This window comes from Branchiostoma floridae, chromosome 13 (genome assembly GCF_000003815.2).
Source record: "Branchiostoma floridae strain S238N-H82 chromosome 13, Bfl_VNyyK, whole genome shotgun sequence".
Classification (NCBI taxonomy): domain Eukaryota; kingdom Metazoa; phylum Chordata; class Leptocardii; order Amphioxiformes; family Branchiostomatidae; genus Branchiostoma; species Branchiostoma floridae.
In genome coordinates this window covers 10069844-10090102 of record NC_049991.1, presented here as the reverse complement: position 1 = coordinate 10090102, position 20259 = coordinate 10069844, and the positions used below count along the sequence as shown (strand labels likewise).

Sequence of the window (20259 nt, the reverse complement as noted above, 5' to 3'; positions counted from 1 at the left end):
TTTTATCAAATGCTCCCTTCAGGATATAGGCCTGTCATGGCGTCCAAGACTACCTTCTATAGGACAGACATGTGAAGCGAAAGGGAGGAGGGGGAGTAAATAGAGTCGCAACATGTTTTCTTATTTACCGACGTCTTCTCAAATTTACCCGCAGAGGTGCAATGCGTAGTGATACATATGGTGCTTCTTGTCACCCCGACTGGAGTTACTCTCGAAGCAGAGGTTGGTGGGGGGAAATCGTGACCTTTTCCTTACCTGCCGTCTTTTTCTATCACGGGAGGCTGCTAGCAAAAGACGGCATATGAGGAGAAGGTCACGTTTTCCCCCGCCAACCTCTGCTTGGAGAGTACTGACTGGAGTCACTTTTTCCTAGATGATCGCGACGTTTTTATCTACAGTGATAGACGTAATCTTATCTCAAACATGTTCCAGATAATCCCTTTCCGATACGCAGTGACGCAGTGACCATACTTTTTCATCACTTACGACACATATGTCTTAGCAGCACTGAGTTGTAAAAAAAAACAGCAGAAATCACGTGAACATATGAATGAAGAAGTGTATACTTTTCCAGTTTTCATTTGCATCTTCCTACAACATAGTACATAGAAATTAAGTTGATGAAAAGTAAATGATACTCTGTATCAAATACTAGCAAGATGTCTTTTACAAAGATTCTATTTTCGCTCCTCTACAAGTTCTATACAATCTGTAGCCTATGCCACACACACACACTTTCACACTGCATTGATTTATATGGCGCATACATATACTACATCCGGACCCGTCGTAACTGCTGTCCCGTACAAACGTCGCGACAAGTTACTATACACATAGCTGACATAGCTGAGATTGTCCTTGTTTCGTCAGGGAGGATCCAGGATTATCCTTGGGGTTCGGATTACGTGAAGACCAGGGAAAGGTCATCTCAGACATTTCCTGTTCCCTCCTGATTGATGTCCGTGTTGAGATGCGCGGAGTGAAGCGCGTGATAAGATAAATTGCACGTCTGAGGCGCAGAGGCGATGGGAAACATCATCGCAACCCTATAAGGTAGAGGAAAAGTTCTATCGGCGACGATAGGAATGGAGCTCGGAGGTAAACACCTTGAAGGCGGCATGCAAAGTCAGCTGGCGGCGTCCAAGGCAGTTTAAATTGAACAGAAACACGTGTTGCCGGAATGCCGTGTGTACCTTGTCCCGGCTCTGGCATTCGCGGTAAAACCCAAAAGGCGGACATTCCTCCACTCAGGTCCCGACCAATGAGAACACGGCAGACCGGCTACTCCGGCGGGCTCGGTCTCTCGTCTCACCATAAGAGGAATTACTGAAAAGTAGTTTCCTAATAAGGGCGCTAGTTCTTGGAACAGATGACGAAGGAGGGGGTGAAGGTGTATATATTGAAGAACCCCTCCAGTCGTCGATCAGATTGCAGATCAAGATTCCCCAAGTCTTTTTCAAGTCAAGGTAAGCTTTCACTTTCTTATACCGTAGTGTACGGCAACAGCGAAGTTTTATTCTTATCCCTTTACTATGCATGTATTCAGAGAAAGTAATGTATTTAGGCAAGACACGATTCTGAGTGTACTAACTAGTGCTAAAGTGGCCATTTTCAGACGTGCCAGTTTAGAACGGTGTTTGATTTTTGGTTCTTTGTGTGCTAGATCTTGTGGTACACTTAGTTTCAAACGAGTCGAGGAAGAGTTAAGAGTTGTACTTTATGAGGAAGAAATGGGATATAAGAAGGTGGAACTATTGCCCTTGCAAAGGTACTTTCCTTTGCCGATACAGCAATTGTACTGTATTAGTCATACAAAGTGCAATATTTGAATTTAGAGACTCAAACTACATGGCTAGCGCTAGACTTGTTCTTGCTCTCCATACGCGTAAACGGTAGATTTGGCACATTCTATGTAAAAGTAAAGCGTAACGTTGGTCTAGTCCAAGATGCTTTCAAGTTGGGTGCTCTTTGTACGTTAGCGTATGTTTGACATTTCGCATACGCATACCAAGGGCTCGTTCACAACTGTAATTATAACCTTCCACAGCACAGACGGAAACAATGACTTAGTGTCGGAAGTAAAAAGAAAATACTTTTTAAGTGTCATACTGCGAATCTCATTGACGCTACCAGTTTTAAATAGCACATTAGCGTGAAATGATAGGTCTCTTTAGTCGACAGATGGTTCAAGTCCAAATATCATGCTTTGCGAAAACCACTGGAATCCATTCTGTTGGCATTGGGCGCCATATAAGGCGAAGTTGAGAGAGCTAGAGTAAAGGAATGTAAACTGTGAAGTTTGTGGAAAGGGCGTCTTAGGGGGAAGTGACAAATTAAAGATAGCTCGGACCGGTTCCAAAGTAGACTTTGACATATACGATATACTGCCGATCTAAGTCTTCTAGTGCTAGCTCAATGTTGTTTCAGTCTTCTAGCCAAGCACCGCTATCGCTGTATTATGATGACTGACAACAGTCTTCTGCTATCATCTCAACACTAGTACGCGTTTATATTATATCACAATCATTACGGCAATACCTGAAACTGTTAGCAAAAATATGCACACATAGAAAATACTGCTCCAAGTCTTCCAGCTCTACCTCAGTGTTGGTTCAGTCTTCTAACCAAGCACTGTTATCGCTGTACTATGACGACTGACAACACACAGTCTTCTCTATTCACCTCAACACTAGTACGTGTTTACATTATATTACAATGTCAATGGCAACACCTCTGAAACTGCAATATAGAAACACGTCTATATATCATTTGTAACCGTTCTTCTTTCACTTTCAGAGCGGAGTTATCCACTAAACAGTTGTCACCATGTGCGAGGAAGAAGTCGCTGCTCTTGTCGTCGATAACGGCTCCGGCATGTGTAAGGCCGGGTTCGCCGGAGACGACGCGCCCAGGGCCGTCTTCCCGTCCATCGTCGGCAGGCCAAGACACCAGGTCAGAAACATTAATTTGTAACGCGTAACGTACCAGAAGCGAAGGGATGTATCAAAGTAGTGCTATATTTAGAAATCTTATAGGAAGTCGGTATCTGTTTTAATCATTTAGCTATTTTTTTTTTCATTTTCAAGCATATCTTTCTCTCCAGTAGATATGTTGCTGTTGCCATACCAGGCATAGGCTAGGAAGAAATTCCCCAAGGGACTATCGTATTTATTAAAATAATCCCTAATATAGAGTGTATTTTATCGTTGAAGAGGTTCATCAGTCACGTATGTTTAAGTTACTATCAATTTTCTTCGAACGATGACTGTTTATTAAAGGTAGAGAACGTACCTCCAAATTTTCGATGTCTGTCAGTACATCTTGGACGCGGAGAATGGTCTAGTCTCAATCTCGTGAGAGAACACGAGACTAGACCAGGCTTGATTAGATCATCTGCCCCCTCCCCCCGCCTCCTTGCGGAGAAGAGGTAGGTAGGACTTGGGGAGCTCCCAACCCTCGTTGCGGTTAAGTTTTGCTCCCTCCAGCTGGATGTGGATAGCCTCCTTGATCTTTCTGTGGGCCTTGCGTGCCTCAAGGTCAATGATTTCAATATTGTCCGAGATTGGCTTGGTAGTAACTAAGTGACGTGACTGCAGGTGGTGTTGGCTTAACGCGGATTTACTACCCAGACGGTCTAAGGACTTTTGGTGTTCCATGGTCCGTTCCCCCAAAGACCTTTCCGTTTCACCTACACAGAGTGTATTTTGGCTGTGAATCTTGAGTACTCCTTTAGAAAATTATCTTCGTCTTGAAGGAACATCGCTTGTCTGCAGACAAAATTATTTAAAAAATCTTACTTCATGGATAAAGGTGAATCTCTTTTATTTTCGTCCTGAAGCGCTTGTCTGCAAACGAAATAAAAAGAATCTTACGTCACCTATAAAAGTGAATGACTAATTACCCTATAAACCCCTAAAATGGATTATCCCTGAGTAAAAGCAGAAGTCTGAAGAATCACGTGACAAGGCCAAGGGGAGTGCAGACGACTGTGGAATGTCTGGTATGTCTTATAGAGGTCAAGACGGTGAGACTTTCTCGTCTAAGTAAGACATTGCGGAAGACGCTAAATTGAATGGATAGACACGTTGACCCTAAAGTATGCCAATGTCTTCTTCAATCAAATTTTAAAAAATCAATTCAGGTCGTAAAAATGATATTTAGCTTACAGTTTGATACGTTTAGGATCATTTAGCTCTCAAGTTATTATTTTACCTCTCCGGAGAAGACGACATCTTAAGTTTTCTACAGCACTGAATGTTTTGTCAAATACACCCAAGAGTAGAAAACCAATCAATTACGCAGCTCTGGGGGAAATGTTAACGCCTCCCAATTTTACTAGAATTACAACTTGAGATTGACGAGAACCACAAAGTCTGTATGACCCCTTCAAGGCTTCATCAAGTCCCAATAAACTTCATTTTGTAGCCTCCCTAGCAGACTCTCTGGGCGCTTTATTCGTCTTTTGGGCTCAACACAAGCGACACAGTACAGAAAGAAACGGCCAGCCTGAAAAGTCTATTCTGATGAGCCCTAAACGACGAAAAAAACACCAGAGAGCCTGCTATGGAGGCTTACATTTTCAGGTGCACAAATCCTATAAAACCGTGTCATCCCTGTTACATTAGATACAGCGTTGTTTGTTTTTCTGTCTATGCTATTTGTTTATCTGTTGCCCTTAGTGATAGTAGAATCGTTAGTACTTGTCTTGCCGCTGATATATCGTCCTAACATCTGCGCACATGTTTCCTGAGCACACGTTATCTGTCTCTCTCTGTATCTTCTTTATATGTGACAGTTCTTCTTTGTGATTGTCCAGCTGTCTCATCTTCTGTTGGAGAACACCAGGTCAGTATCTTTATAGTATCTCTATATTTTTCTTGTAACCGTAAGCTTTTCTTTGCCAATACTGTCCTATTACACACAAACAAACACGCGTACCCTCGCCCACCCCACGTACGTCAATGTCGAAAAAGTCTGGGTCACTTTCAAAACTGACTCGAGCTCTATCGTTTGGTGTTTCAAAGCCTGATTAGCCTGGTATCCAGACATATCGTAGCTGCAGAGAATCTTTCGCCATATGCCAGAGGACGAAAGAGGCTCTACAGTTATCATGCATATGATAGGTCTGAATACCAGGCTAAGAACTGGCGAAATTCCTTTTTTTTTCTATCTTTTAGTATTTGTCGGAAACGCCTTCTCTTCTCTGCCACGCTAAGCGTCTTTCTTTTCGCAGGGTGTGATGGTCGGCATGGGCCAGAAGGACAGTTACGTCGGTGACGAAGCCCAGAGCAAGAGGGGTATCCTGACACTTAAGTACCCCATCGAGCACGGCATTATAACCAACTGGGACGACATGGAAAAGATCTGGCACCACACCTTCTACAACGAGCTGCGTGTCGCCCCGGAGGAACATCCAGTTCTACTGTCGGAGGCTCCTCTCAACCCCAAGGCTAACAGGGAAAAGATGACACAGGTATGCGCTGTTACAAGTCTGCGACGCAGGGGTGTAAGAATGATTCACTCGTACACGATTTTGATTGATCGATTGCATGCTTTTCAAAACTGCTTGTCCTCCTTCTAGATCATGTTCGAGACCTTCAACACCCCCGCCATGTACGTGGCCATCCAAGCCGTGCTGTCTCTGTACGCCTCCGGCCGCACCACGGGGATCGTTCTCGATACCGGGGACGGCGTGACCCACACCGTGCCGATCTACGAAGGGTACGCCCTGCCGCACGCCATCATGAGGCTGGATCTCGCCGGGCGGGACCTGACAGACTACCTCATGAAGATCCTGACGGAGCGGGGCTACTCTTTTGTCACAACAGGTGTGTATACGTGCTGATACTATCATAGTTTCTTCCCGCTCCTACTACAGTTATCTCCAGGGTACCGACACTTCGTCGAGGTACTACAACTGACCAAGTAGGGCAGTTAGGGCAACAACGTAATCATGACGTCTACATATCCAACCTACTACATCTATCTAATGTTTTGTTTTCAGCCGAGAGAGAAATCGTCCGTGACATCAAGGAGAAGTTGTGCTACGTCGCCCTGGACTTCGAGCAGGAGATGGCCACGGCCGCCACCACGTCCAGTCTGGAGAAGAGCTACGAGCTGCCGGACGGACAGGTCATCACCATCGGCAACGAGAGGTTCCGGGACCCTGAAACGCTATTCCAGCCTTCTTTCATCGGTATGTGCCTGTTTTACCTTAGCTAACAAGGTTATGAACATTTTTGTTTGTTTGTAACAATGTGTGTTTTGTCCATATCTCGATCAGCAGTGAATGGATCCTAATGATATTTGGTAGGTTGGTATAGCCTGAGTACCATCCTCCGTAGTGACCGCTGGCTCAATACTTTCGCTTGCTAACCGTGGTTAGCAAGTATATTGTGCCAGCGGCCACTACGGAGGATGGTACTCAGGCTAAGGTGTAGGGTTCAAGCAAATAAGCAAATAATGGGCCTCCTAGCAGCTTTCTAAGGTACTGTAGCGGAACTTTGTTCCGTTTAAGATATCTCGTGCTCAGGGCATGCTATGGTCATGATGTTTGAGAAATAGCTCTTGGGACAGAACGTGGTATAGGTCTGGGCCGCCTAGCGGGTTTTATTTGGAACTGCAGGATTTTCTTGTTATTTTTTAGCAACAACCTGGTCTTCTCTATTGGTCGCGACGTCACCTAATATAGCTTGATGTGACACGTACACAAAAGCTATACATTATTTACTGCGTGCGATGTAATTTGTTACCATCCCATCATATACAGTCTGTAGTTTGTAGTCAGGCTCATGGAATTATGTATGGTTACGCTATTTCGAGGGAGAAAATGTAATTATGGCGAGAATGTGGGGAAGGTAATCGATTTTGTGGGACAATACTCCTGTTACTTATGGCAAATCTGAGCCGAGAATAGGCTCACTTGTTTCAACGATCGATAAATTTGCTCTCTAAAATCAAGTTAAGATTTCTGATACACGCTCTTATTGGTTTTAGGCATGGAGTCGGCAGGCATCCACGAGACCACGTACAACAGCATCATGAAGTGCGACATCGACATCCGTAAGGACCTGTACGCCAACACCGTGCTGTCCGGCGGCACCAGCATGTTCCCCGGCATCGCCGACCGTATGCAGAAGGAGATCACCGCCCTGGCACCCAGCACCATGAAGATCAAGATCATCGCTCCTCCCGAGAGGAAGTACTCCGTGTGGATCGGCGGGTCCATCCTGGCCTCCCTGTCCACGTTCCAACAGATGTGGATCAGCAAGCAAGAGTACGACGAGTCTGGGCCGTCTATCGTCCACCGTAAATGCTTCTAGATCGTCAGACGAATATCGAATATAGCCTGAAATATTCTATGTCTAACACACCCTGATTGAGACGTTGCACGCAAAATTCTTAAGAAGATCACAAATAACACTTGTATGGAGTCAAACACTCCTCGGTAGGAGAGGTACTCGAGAAAGATGAAATTCTGGTTTCGTGTCAGAGATATATAACAACAGACGGCACCTTATGCATATTTAAACCTTGTTCGCGGCGCTATGCTAGGCTGTTTGAGGAAAGGTGCTAGCATGACGAAAATTTGAGGCCAGTACGTAGGCAACAAAAATAGATCAGCTATTCTATCGTTATAACATTGATTTGTTGCAGCTGCTCATTCGCGTATTCATGTTGCAAATAATATTTCATATTGTATAGGACAATAAAATTTTAAGAAAAAGGCATTGCTTGTGGGTTCTATTAAGCTAGATTTTTACACAACTCTTATAGTGGTCGGTAACGACAATCCAACCCCTTGGTTAGTTTTATTCATATCATACATCGCACTTATCAATAATCATTGAGTAGTCAGAATTGACCACCCTAATATTTCGTGCAGTTTTTAAAGTTTTAGGTGGCTTTTTGGTAAGGGAATGTTGAGAAAAGTTAAGCACTGCGCATGCGTTACCCACCTGTTGTTTGCGGTGTTACCTGGGATATCCTGAGGTGGTTACAGGTGGTTGACCTTTCACAACTGTCTCAGGTCAACACAAGAGCCTTACAAAATAAACTAAGGCTACCCTAAGCCTTCCGTGGGATTCCTTGAGTGCATGATTACACCTTAAGCTTAAAACCAAATTTACCTACCGATGTCAACAAGGTTCAATTGTCTTACCGTATAAACATGACGGCAGACATGGGAAATGACAGGACTCCTTCCCCATGCACATTACGGAACCATCCCCACTCCTACTATGCAGACCCCATGGAGTATAATATGGTGCGTCCCCTTTGAAAAGTTGGAAGTTTGCCAGTCTGATGATGGACCAGACGCTTTATTTCTAATATTCAGTATCTCTCTGTCTGTGACAATTACAAAGAAGTGGCAAGCTTTGCTTATTGTTGTCAATCCATGTCTGCAGGGTCTCGGCTGTCAACTGCAAGGTGAACGGTGTGTGTGTGTGTCAAGGGTACAGGGAGCAGTCAAACACGCAGTCAGCTACTGTGCAAGAAACGTTTCACACGCAAACTTCCAAGTTTACTTGAGAGCTCGCCAATTTCTTCCAGTCGTCGCAAAAACCACTAATGAAGCATATATCAGCGAACGGCCATGCGAAAGACCCAAGCCACTAGTGACGTCACACCTGTATTATGAGCATCTCAGGCACACGACACTACAGTACACTTACATTTTGTACCATTAGGCAAAGGAAATGGCAAACGACTTCCGAAGTGTCTGTATTTCCTGTAACTAGTAACTCCCGTACCCTGGAGTCACTCTACTGCAGTCACGCATCAAACCCGGCGGGTAAAAATGACGCGTGGTGGCCATGGTGAACTTACGTCGCACACGGGAATGCGGATGAGATGTTTTGTACCATCCGGTCGCGTTTCTATCCCTTAGAGCAAGGAGGCTTAGAGCAAGGAGGTTGAAAATATTTTAACCCCCTTGCTTAGAGCAGTTCTCTGAAACTATTAAGAGAGTTACCGTTTTCCTAGTACTTTGCCAATACAATTCGTGGAAAATGTCAGACAAAAATATCCTACAACTTACAAGTATCATCTCTGATGGTAGCCTCCAATAAATGTTTTAGCGATTCCTTTTCTTTTTCTCCTTGCTCTACCAATTTTGTGCTAAATTTGGTGGCGGTAAAAATTAGTAATGCCGACCTTTAAGATGAAACACATCTGTTAAACACGTAGCGTGTAGCTCAAGCTGTTTTGGCGCTTGGCACACTGCATTCGTCCGTGTTTTGGAGCCGAGTAAAAAAACCCATTGATCCCGCCACAGCACGGCGTTGCCCATATTTGGCGCGAGCGTAGGGCTTTAACCATATATGGGCGAGATTTCCCAGAATTTGGGGCGTTGGCCGAGTACAAAAGGAGCCGATTCGCGCGGCCAACCGTGGAGTTTCAGGTACCCGAGCAAGAGAGAACACCTCCTGTCATCAACTATTACAACCAGGTGAGCTTTCCTCCATTCATCTCTCATCGTCGTCCATAATTGCAGATAATTCACACCTTAGCTGCATTCTACTGATATTTTGAAGTTAGCAACCATGATCTTATATGAGATCACCTTAACCAACGCATCAAGCTTGCGCTCCTAATTCTTCGGACAGACGGGTGCAAATAGTTTGAATAGTTTTAATGACGTGACATGGCCTAGGAAGTGGTTATCAAGCATTGACCTACGGGTTGAACTTGAGGCACATTGACAGATGATATATTCCTCAGATTTACAACGAAATTTTATCTCAAGGACCATTGCAGTTAGAAAAAATTCAAACCACCAATGAATGGAAAATTTGCATGCCTATTTGTGAGACCGTTATATTTTGGACATGAAGTTGTTTCTGAAACAATAAAACGTATTTAGTGTGCCAACATCTATATAACCATGCTTTTTTGTGCGGATAGAATATGGGTGCAGAGATATGGGATCGGTCCTAATTTCTAACACCTTTGTTTAACGCAGGTGCGTATACATGAAAACGAACGGTAAAACCGTTGGCACAAGACAAAAAGTTAACGGTAACCCTACCCGGGGTTACCCACCGACGAGTACGGTATTCAATTAGTAATTCGTCTGTATAGGCGCGATCCGTGCTGAATACAAAAGGTTCTGTGCTGCGCTCAGCCATGTCCTTATATGGCAATATCGCAGGGCCAGGGCGTAAGGTGAACGGGTGCTGAATAGTTATGTGGTACCGTGAGCCAGCGACCTATGGCGCTCTGTCGTTCTGTGAAAGAGCGGGAAAATGAATTGTTTCTTAAGTATGTATTCCCTTTGACAGATATTGTGCGTTAAAAAAACGCCAGCACCAAAACAACAAGGCACCGTTAGACAAAACGACCGTTACAAAATAGCATTACACACACTCGGCATGACGTATGATTTCAGCGCCTCTGATATTTGAGTACTCTCCAGACGATAGTTGAATCTGAATCTGCATCCTGTTTTTCTTGCAGCCTCGCCGTTAGCTAACGGAACGGGTCTGTTTGTCCAACATTTTGTAACGCCATATACTCATATTACCCACCTTAAACACCCCTGGGTTTGAGTCATCAAAGTAGAAAAGGCTGCCAGTTTTTCCAAACCTTTTTATCTTGATTTATTGAAATCGTTAACGTTAGGGATCTATTGCACAGTTCACCATCACTTAGCCTTGTAAGTTGTATATAAGAGACTTGCATGCAGCTGCAATGTTATGAACGTTTCCCTATTGGTCACAATTGGACTTACTAATATTACATATTGACTTGGGTTGGGGGGTGGGGGTAGAGAACACAGTGGCTGTGATCTTCAGGACGTCACATTTTTTAGAATAACATCTCTCACATTTTTTATGAATACCTTTATATCTATCTATATGAAAACTAAGTGGGTAATTGACAAAATATGGCATAATATATAAAACTTCATAAAAGAATTTCCCAAGCACAATTTATACAGATCATAGTACAACAAGTAGAACTATGTCCTGAGCTGGCTTCGCAAATACTAGTACTTGATAGATAATGAGTATTTGCAATATTGTGGTGGGTATAATGCTCCACCGAGTGACACATAAATCATGTGGACAGTCAGTAATGAAAATCGACCACCAAGTGCGGTAACGACAGACCTGACCTCCCGTCTGTACCGCGGTATCGATTCACTACTTTCAGCACCATGGCTGCACTCAATAAAATGTACCGTAGCACATTTCAGATGATTTTACTGACACGACAGTCGCTAAGTAGCCTGTGTTAAATATTACACAATAAAATGTAGCCCATTTCAGATGATTTTACTGTCACGAAATTTGCAGGGTAGCCTGCGTTACACAGTGAAATGTAGCCCATTTCAGATGATTGTACTGACACGACAGTCGCAGGCCGTAGCCATCGTTACACAGTCTCTAGCTGCTAAAAGCGCGAACTAGTCAGGCTAGTCGTAGGGTGGAGGTTGAAAAAACGTATACACGTTTGAACTTGAGCAAAATTCGTGGTTCCGATTACTAACGGATTAGGTACGAAATGAGAAGCTAGACTACGACGACCAGTGAACAGTAAATACATATGACATGTATTTCTTTCTATGTGTTCCTTCCTGCGATAATATAAAAAAAAGGAATAGTAGGAGCTCTTTTGATACCTGAATCCTACAAAACGCGGGATCGCATTTCCAAATCGGGACCCGACCGGGATGTTTTAGGAAACAAAAAATAAAAATGTATACCTAGAGATAAACAAATCATGCCTACGACTCTCCTTTTCACGTTTTGTATATCATTTTGCGTTTTGTCTTTTATATTATATTTTTTGTTCCCGAAAGCTGTCCCGGTTTGACCTATGCATAACCAGCTAGGCTAAAAGCAGTGAAATGAAAATGAAATTCGACTCAGCATCCATTAACTTAATGTTGACATCGCTGGTGAAATGCGCAACAGAGAACTCACACTGAGAGCTCTTCAGCGAACATAATTTGTTTAAAGTTCCGCAAGCCTAGTTACTGCACCATGACGATCCGACCCGCCTGTAGGTGCTCCCTGTATCCCACCGGTAATCACTTTAGCTATAAAGTGCAGGAAATATTAACCTGGGGGTATCATAGAGTAAAATACAGGAATGTGCTACTCCAAGAGATGTAGGGGTGGCGACTAATACATGCTCTGTGGGAAAGGGGTTGGAGTAGTCAGAGAGAGTTCAAGATATTCTAATCAACGTTTTCTTGAAAACCGTGTCGGATTAAGGATGCTGGAAGCGTTTTCATGCCCGTCACGTCCGCCCAGCTTTCAACGCGCCATGTTAACGATTTTTTGGTACCGCCTATCGTCAATTTATCTGTCTACCGGCGTTCTGTGACAGATACATTTTTCACATTTATTGCTTGAATGGCCTACGTGTTAGCTCTACCTGTGGGCATGACAAACTACTTAGATTATCCGTCGTCTGATCTCTAGTGGTGTAGCAGGTTATATCTACCTTCCTGTCACGGCGTGCACCTCTTCAAATAAAAAAAGGTTGAAAAAAATATAGGCAATGGAAATTAGTTAAATGTAGTAGTGCTACAGTACTAAGCTTGTTGAGGGGAAGCAATGTTTGCAAGAGGGAAAATTCCAGTTTTAATGGAGTACTTAACAGCCCTATTTCATTGCCTACGGTCCAAGCTGTATGTACGGTGCTTCGATAGTATTATAAATCAATGCACGACTCAGTTAAAGAACAAAGTTGCTAATTCCTCTGCATGCAGGAATATCCAGAGAATATCGCATTCGTATATCCGATGATTTGCCCGTTTGCGACATTTCGAGAGAGAGAGAGAGAGTTAGTTTTACCTCACGACTCAGTATGGATAAAGATTTGAAGATCTATCCTTATCTGTACATGTAGGTGTATTTATCTGATTTATGGTTGACAAACTTGGCACACAACTTCGTCAAGCAGTATATGGCTTCCCGCCAACGGCAAAACCTAATTGCGGCCGCACGGGATCATTATATTCACTGTCCACTTACACGTGCCTTACATATATCGTCCTGCAGGTTTCCTCTGAAGTAATTCTACACATACAAAGTAACCACAATGGAAGACGACGTCGCAGCACTTGTGATCGATAACGGCTCCGGCATGTGTAAGGCCGGGTTTGCCGGAGACGACGCGCCCAGGGCCGTCTTCCCGTCCATCGTCGGCAGGCCAAGACACCAGGTCGGTATACTGCAAAATATATACTCCAGCCTTTGATGATATTCACCTCCGTGAAAGTGGATGTGCCTGTTTTGTTTGCCTTGGTGTGCGTCCGCATATTGAGAGTGGTAAGATATAAGGCGGAAGTAGTAAATAGGCGGAAATAGGATACTAATAGAGACTTGGAAGTACAAGTAAGGTTCCCGAGACACAGCAGTAGATAGCAATCCACCGCCCTTGCATCCTCAAAATGCCATTGGACTACCTATACCTTCTGTCTTTACTGGTTTGTATGTGGCACTGTTGAAATAAGTTATTACCTTGAGTGCAGTGCCACATTGCCCTCGTCTGTTTTATAGCAAATGATAAAGTAAGGTTTGGCTCGGGTCCAGCGGTGTTGTAGTTGATACGAGGGGCGTTCAATAAGTAATAACTCTGACGCACTTTCTGTTGTCTGATCTAAATGAAATTATGCGTGTGTAATGATTTATATCTTTATAGTTTATGTTGCAAAAGAGAGCTCTGAACTAATTGTGGTTTTTGATTTACTGGTGTTTGAACTGAGTTAGGTGTGAAATGGACCAGGTGTGAAATGGAGCCAGTTGAGTGTCGCGCAGTGATCCGGGTTTTGTATTTGAAAGGACGCACACCAAAGGAGACTTTTGATGAAATGAAAGAAACTTATGGTGATGATGCCCCATCATATGACCTTGTAAAATGCTGGCATCCTGAATTCAAACATGGCCGGAGGTCTGTGGAAACAGCTCCCAGACCTGGTCGTTCCTCTTCTGCCATTGATGAGGCATCTGTTGGAGGACCAACCTGGGTTGTCCTACAAAAACTGTGTCCAGAGCTGCATCAAATGATGGGAGAAATGCATAACTCTGGGTGGTTCCTATGAAGAGGAAGACTAATAACTGTGCCAAGTTTCATTAATCTTCTGCTATGGGAAATGAGTCAGAGTTATTACTTATTGAACCCCCCTCGTAGCCAGCATGACCCTGGCTACATGCACACAGTAATGTTAGGTCACTGCTGAGCAAATTGAATCACACTCTTATTCGTCTAGCAACGATTGAAATCTGAGTCTCATTTCTTTCATGTCTTTCACCACCCTAGATCATATCTTCAAGCCCCCATTGCGCAACCTAGCTGGTCCTCCTCGCTGTTCATATTTTTATATATGACACAGCCACACAGATGTTTCTTGCTTCAAGATTAGACTTAGACTCAAATGGGTTGTATATTTTTGTCCAGGGTGTGATGGTCGGAATGGGTCAAAAGGACAGCTATGTCGGTGACGAGGCCCAGAGCAAGAGAGGCATCCTATCACTCAAATACCCCATCGAGCACGGCATCGTCACCAACTGGGACGACATGGAGAAGATCTGGCACCACACCTTCTACAACGAGCTGCGTGTCGCCCCGGAGGAACATCCAGTTCTTCTGACGGAGGCACCGCTCAACCCCAAGGCTAACAGGGAAAAGATGACACAGGTACGTTGTTGTTTCTGTGATTGACAAGAAATCCATCACAAATCAGTTATATATGGTCCATTCTCATCCCACAAGTAGGCTATGATTTGATTAATCATTGTTGTATGTTCTTCACAGCTTATGTTCGAGACCTTCAACACCCCCGCCATGTACGTGGCCATCCAAGCCGTGCTGTCCCTGTACGCCTCCGGCCGCACCACGGGGATCGTGATGGACTCCGGGGACGGCGTGACCCACACCGTGCCGATCTACGAGGGGTACGCCCTGCCGCACGCCATCCTCCGTCTGGACCTGGCCGGGAGGGACCTGACAGACTACTTGATGAAGATCCTGACAGAGCGGGGCTACACCTTCGTCACAACAGGTGTGTATGTTATATAAGAACTATGGCTTGTGTAATGCAACGCGTGATATAATACAGTTGTCCTTTGAGTACTATCTCTGTCGGGTTTTCTGACAAATGTTCTATCTCGTACCTCACAGCTGAGAGAGAAATCGTCCGTGACATCAAGGAGAAGTTGTGCTACGTCGCCCTGGACTTCGAGCAGGAGATGGCCACGGCCGCCTCCAGTTCCAGTCTGGAGAAGAGCTACGAGCTGCCGGACGGACAGGTCATCACCATCGGTAACGAGAGGTTCCGCTGCCCAGAGACACTGTTCCAGCCTTCTTTCATCGGTAGGTGTCTTCTTCAAATTTGTTGGTTGTTCTTAGTTTCGTTTTGTAGTGCCGTATTCAAATCCCGGTATGACCTTCAAAGATAGACACATCAACCTCCATTGGTGTTGTAATGAATCGATATTTCAGTTTATTCATGTGGGATCGTCTATTCTCTGTCTAGGTATGGAGTCAACTGGCATCCACGAGACCACGTACAACAGCATCATGAAGTGCGACATCGACATCCGTAAGGACCTGTACGCCAACACCGTGCTGTCCGGCGGCACCAGCATGTTCCCCGGCATCGCCGACCGTATGCAGAAGGAGATCACCGCCCTGGCACCCAGCACCATGAAGATCAAGATCATCGCTCCTCCCGAGAGGAAGTACTCCGTGTGGATCGGCGGGTCCATCCTGGCCTCCCTGTCCACGTTCCAACAGATGTGGATCAGCAAGCAAGAGTACGACGAGTCTGGGCCGTCTATCGTCCACCGTAAATGCTTCTAAACATACACATCAAGTCTTGTTGCGTCTACTGTAAACTGATTGAGATTTTCTTAGCTCTGGCTGAACGGCCTGTGGTTAATACGTTCTGTCTTTTGTAGTATCTTTTGTAGCAGAAAGACATAAGTATTTTTGTACTCTATCGACGAATCACGATCGACCTTGCTCTATTGTTTGACCAAGTTTACGCTGCACTTTTATCATTTCTGAATGTATGATGATTTCAGTACTATGTAGCGATTAGGAAGATTATGCAATTGTTACCTGCTTTGATAGTCAACCTACTAATAATAACGATAAAAATGACGTGTAGAAGATCATAAGAGAATTACTATGGCAATTGCAAGGCGTTAGGTGTAGAGTTGTTGTTTTTTGTGTACTGAAATTTGCGAGCACACGACCACTACCCTGATTGTATCATATTTTTGCTATGTTGGAGAGGGACCATTAGGGTTTAGAAGTACGCTGTCATGTAAGACAGTATGTTTGTTGATGTTAGAACCCAATGGCTATAGTGAAAACCACTAGAGATTGTCGTTTTTATATATATTTGAGATGTTTTTTTTTGTATCATTTTTGGCTACTTCGGTTACATTTCCAAAAAACACCATCATGTTGCAAGCTAGAAGGAAACAATGTAAAAGATATTCAATTGTTCATACGTGTTGATTTTATACCCAAGTTGATTTTAAGGGCCAAGAAAAGCGTGGCGAAGCAAAGTGGTATTTTCTGAGTTACGAACTGTCTTCCTAATCTATTCTTACTGGTGTACAAAGTCTCGCTCTTCCCTGTCAACTTGATTCTCTCCCTCTCTTTTCTTTGTGCTCATTTCTATCGAGAGAGTCCACGTTTGGTCTGAGAGAATAAACCTGGAATATGCAAGGAATCACTGCGCTGTTGTGATGTTTATTTTCCGTATTTAATCGCAAGATAGAGATGCAGATTCTTTATTTGCAAAGACACGAGATAAACTCAATATTACCTGAAATGCGCCAATGATCACATAGTATCCGTCAATAATGTAATTCAAGAATGAACACATCATAAAACCTCTGAGCGTCACCATATTACACACAAAAAACAACCTCGAACAAACTATTGAAACTCGTTACTGTTTGGAGAGGCAACGATCGTTTAGGGGTGTGTACAAACTTGATGAGGGTCATTTACACAAAAACAAGGTAGAGCGAAAACTTAGATATATCGGCGCACAAGGAAGGCCATGCAAAATTTGACAGTAGAAATCAAGTGGCAACATCTGCCCTTAGATTGCTTCAATTTTAGCCTAGGTATGCCTAGCTTGGCTCTACGGTTACTGCTGGTGGAGGTTGGTACGTAACCCAGGTTACTTGAAGACTTGTCCTTGTCAAAATCTATAGGAAAGCCCTTATTGTACATGTATACTCACTGGGTCAAGTACAGGTCACAACAAAAGAATAGTTTTACGATCACAGGTTTGTCTAAATTCATTATGAATATATGAATTTGTTACTTAGGCCACAGCAAGTAAATTTTATGGATGACATCCTCTGCAGACTGCAAAAATAGTGCGATAGGGCGAAAAAAAAACAAGATGGGTGAAAAAAACAAGATGGCTACATTTTAAAAAACAGGCACCATAAAGTTGTGATGACTGATGTAAAAAGAATTAAAGGGACAAAACATGGTATCAGAGCCAACAAGGCATTCATTCCTGTAGTAGAGGAAAGATCTATTTAAGACATGTACTGGTGTGGTAAAGGTGACACCAATGTGGTAGACTGGCATCACCAACATAGTTGGTAACCACACTCATAGCTTCCATATTGGTGTCACTTTTACAACTATCCAATAAGTTCCATTTCTACAACTACAGTCCTGGGTACCTCGCAAGTGTCACTTCTACAAGTACAATTATTAGGCTACAACACAATGTATTTGCTCATTTTGGTACTTGATTGTCATGTCGACCATCCCTGCAGAAGAAAAAAATTCTTGTTTTTTTTTCTGAAATCAGGCGAAAATTAATGAGCGCGCTGATGTCATCCATAAAATTTACTTGCTGTGGCCTTAGGTATATAAAATAGGGAAACGTTCGATCTGTCAGCCTATAAAGTTCAGCTCTCCCCTTGTTGTATAATCTACATTCTACTACAAAATGCTGTTCATCTTCTATATTCTAACTAAATGCAATGTGCACCAGCGAAATCATAATATAGATTTTCACCGACGCTTCAATAGAAAAAATTCCCAAGGTCATTCAAGGTTAACATCACCGACGTCATTGCCCAGAGGGAACAATATCAGAGGAACGAACTTCATGCCCTTATATGGTGTTTTTCAACACACTGTCGGTGGTAAACATTGACGTACTTCAAAGTTGCCCCGCTGCATAGGATTATTTTATATCAAGGAATTCAAGAAAACACTTGAAGACAGCCTGAGAACTTATTACTGATATATATCATTGTACAAGACATTTTCATATACTGCTGCTAACCATTAGAGGTCAAGACTAGAGCAAGCAAGGATCGCTGATATGAGTATAGCTATATTTCAAATACTCAGTGAAATATAACAGGCAATATGTATGATGCTGATGAGTCCGATCTCTTGATACTGATGTATTACATAAAAGTTCATAATAAACTTGGTACCCAGTCAGATATTGCTGAAAAACAATTTCCCACAAGTATACACCGCTATCCTGTTGTAAATCTATGATATTGATAATTATATGAAGGCATGAACTGCACGGAAGCCATGTTTAATATTCTCTCAGACGATAGCAGTTTTCATTGATCACTATATCACGGAGGACATGCGCGTGTGGTCATGTCCTTATATGGTCATGTACAGGAACCAGGCTACAGGTTACCTATCAGGTACCAACAGTGAAGACTGATCGATGGTGTCGATAGCCCTGTGCAAATGTTTTGAAAAGTGTGTGTTTACTAACGTGTGCCATGAATCAGGAGGTACTGAGGAAGAGGCAATGCATGGGATGGGACTAGGAGTAAACTACGTTTAACGGTGTATGATAACAACGGGGTGGTTCACCGGTCATGCTATTAGGAATACATATTGATTCTGTGTGATATGCAGTGAGGAAGTCCCATGGTTAACATTTCAGTGATGTTCCACACGGCCTTCCCGATGATTCAATTTCACCGTTTGGTGGGTACTACATACATCACGGGCGCCACCTGGCGATTATCCTTGTCCTTCGCGGCGTAAACCCACCAGGTCTTCAACCGCAGTGGGAATTCAACAGGGATGGACAAGAACATTGTATTGGACTGATATGTCAGTAAATGAAGTCTGCTCACTTGAACTGTATCATTTCCGTTATCGTCAGACCCGTCGTTGCCATGGTATCTTACCTGCAAGACGACGTTTCCTATTAAAAACGAGCCGGTGTGACAGCGATCTCGCCCCCCGGCGATCTCGCCCCCCCGGGGGGCGAGATCACTAGCGTTTTCGCCCCCCTTTAGCGTTTTCGCCCCCCCCCCAAGAGCAGCTGGATACTACATATTATAGGTGCGCTACCTGGTACTATACTGCACCTGGGGAGTAACGTATATGGTGTGTTACCTGGTACCTATATGGCACCTTATTACCGTGCCGTAAGATGTCATACCTCGAAAGTCGGTACTATATTGTTCGGTGCAAACATAACATTGAAATGAAAAAGACAATTTTTGCAGCTGAGGTGGCATAAAAACAGTGCTACTGCGAACGTATAAATCAACACCGTCTATGGTACGGAATACGTCAGCTATATGTTTTCAATTTGTCACAGTGTTTTCTTTCTTGTGCTGGAAACATTTCCAAAGCACTAACAAAAACACACGTGAATAATAGTTTCTCATTATAAACACTATCTACGCGCAAGTTGATATAGCTGTTGCTAAATGCTACACAAACACTGGTAAAGTACCAGTCTTAAGAAACACGGGTAAATGCATCAGTTCCTAAATGTGCGTTATTCTAATTAATACCTAATATTTGCATAATCAATAAAGACATTACATAGTTCTTTTGTGGTCACTTCATGGTAGAGACTTCATATTGGAGATATATAGGTTGCTTGAGGACAGGTGAATACAATGAAATACATCTTACGTCAAGACTCAGGTATATACAATAATGGGAATACAAGGGACCCAACCCTCCTTGTCTGAAACAAGTTCAACTATCTTATTACCATGTAATTAACTTAATATTGAGACTATGAATGGAGTTATGTATCAAACTCGTGTACTTATATCATTCTGAAACTGCATTTTGTGATTTATACCAATCAACTTCTAAAATGTCATGTAAACCCGTTTTTTTGGGGGGGGCGAAATCGCTAAAGGGGGGCGAGGTAGGGGGGCGAGATCACTAGCCGGGGAGGGCGAGATCGCTAGTGATTTCGCCCCGGGGGGGCGAGATCGCTAGTGATTTCGCCCCTGGGGGGGC

General features: G+C 43.5%; 2 protein-coding genes across 2 annotated transcripts; both read left to right on the top strand.

The window, feature by feature from the left end:
- Positions 1-1308: 1308 nt before the first annotated feature.
- LOC118428931 (actin-1-like) lies at positions 1309-7730 on the top strand. Its single transcript, XM_035839226.1, has 6 exons — positions 1309-1466; positions 2797-2952; positions 5234-5473; positions 5582-5828; positions 6005-6196; positions 6997-7730. The coding sequence occupies exons 2-6, from the start codon at positions 2827-2829 to the stop codon at positions 7320-7322; spliced, it is 1131 nt and encodes a 376-aa protein (XP_035695119.1). The 5' UTR covers positions 1309-1466; positions 2797-2826; the 3' UTR covers positions 7323-7730.
- A 1413-nt stretch (positions 7731-9143) lies between these two features.
- Positions 9144-16702, top strand: LOC118428934 (actin, cytoplasmic-like). Its single transcript, XM_035839230.1, has 6 exons — positions 9144-9451; positions 13017-13179; positions 14416-14655; positions 14773-15019; positions 15139-15330; positions 15494-16702. Exons 2-6 carry the CDS (start codon positions 13057-13059, stop codon positions 15817-15819), a joined length of 1128 nt encoding a protein of 375 aa, XP_035695123.1. The 5' UTR covers positions 9144-9451; positions 13017-13056; the 3' UTR covers positions 15820-16702.
- The last annotated feature ends 3557 nt before the right edge of the window (positions 16703-20259 follow it).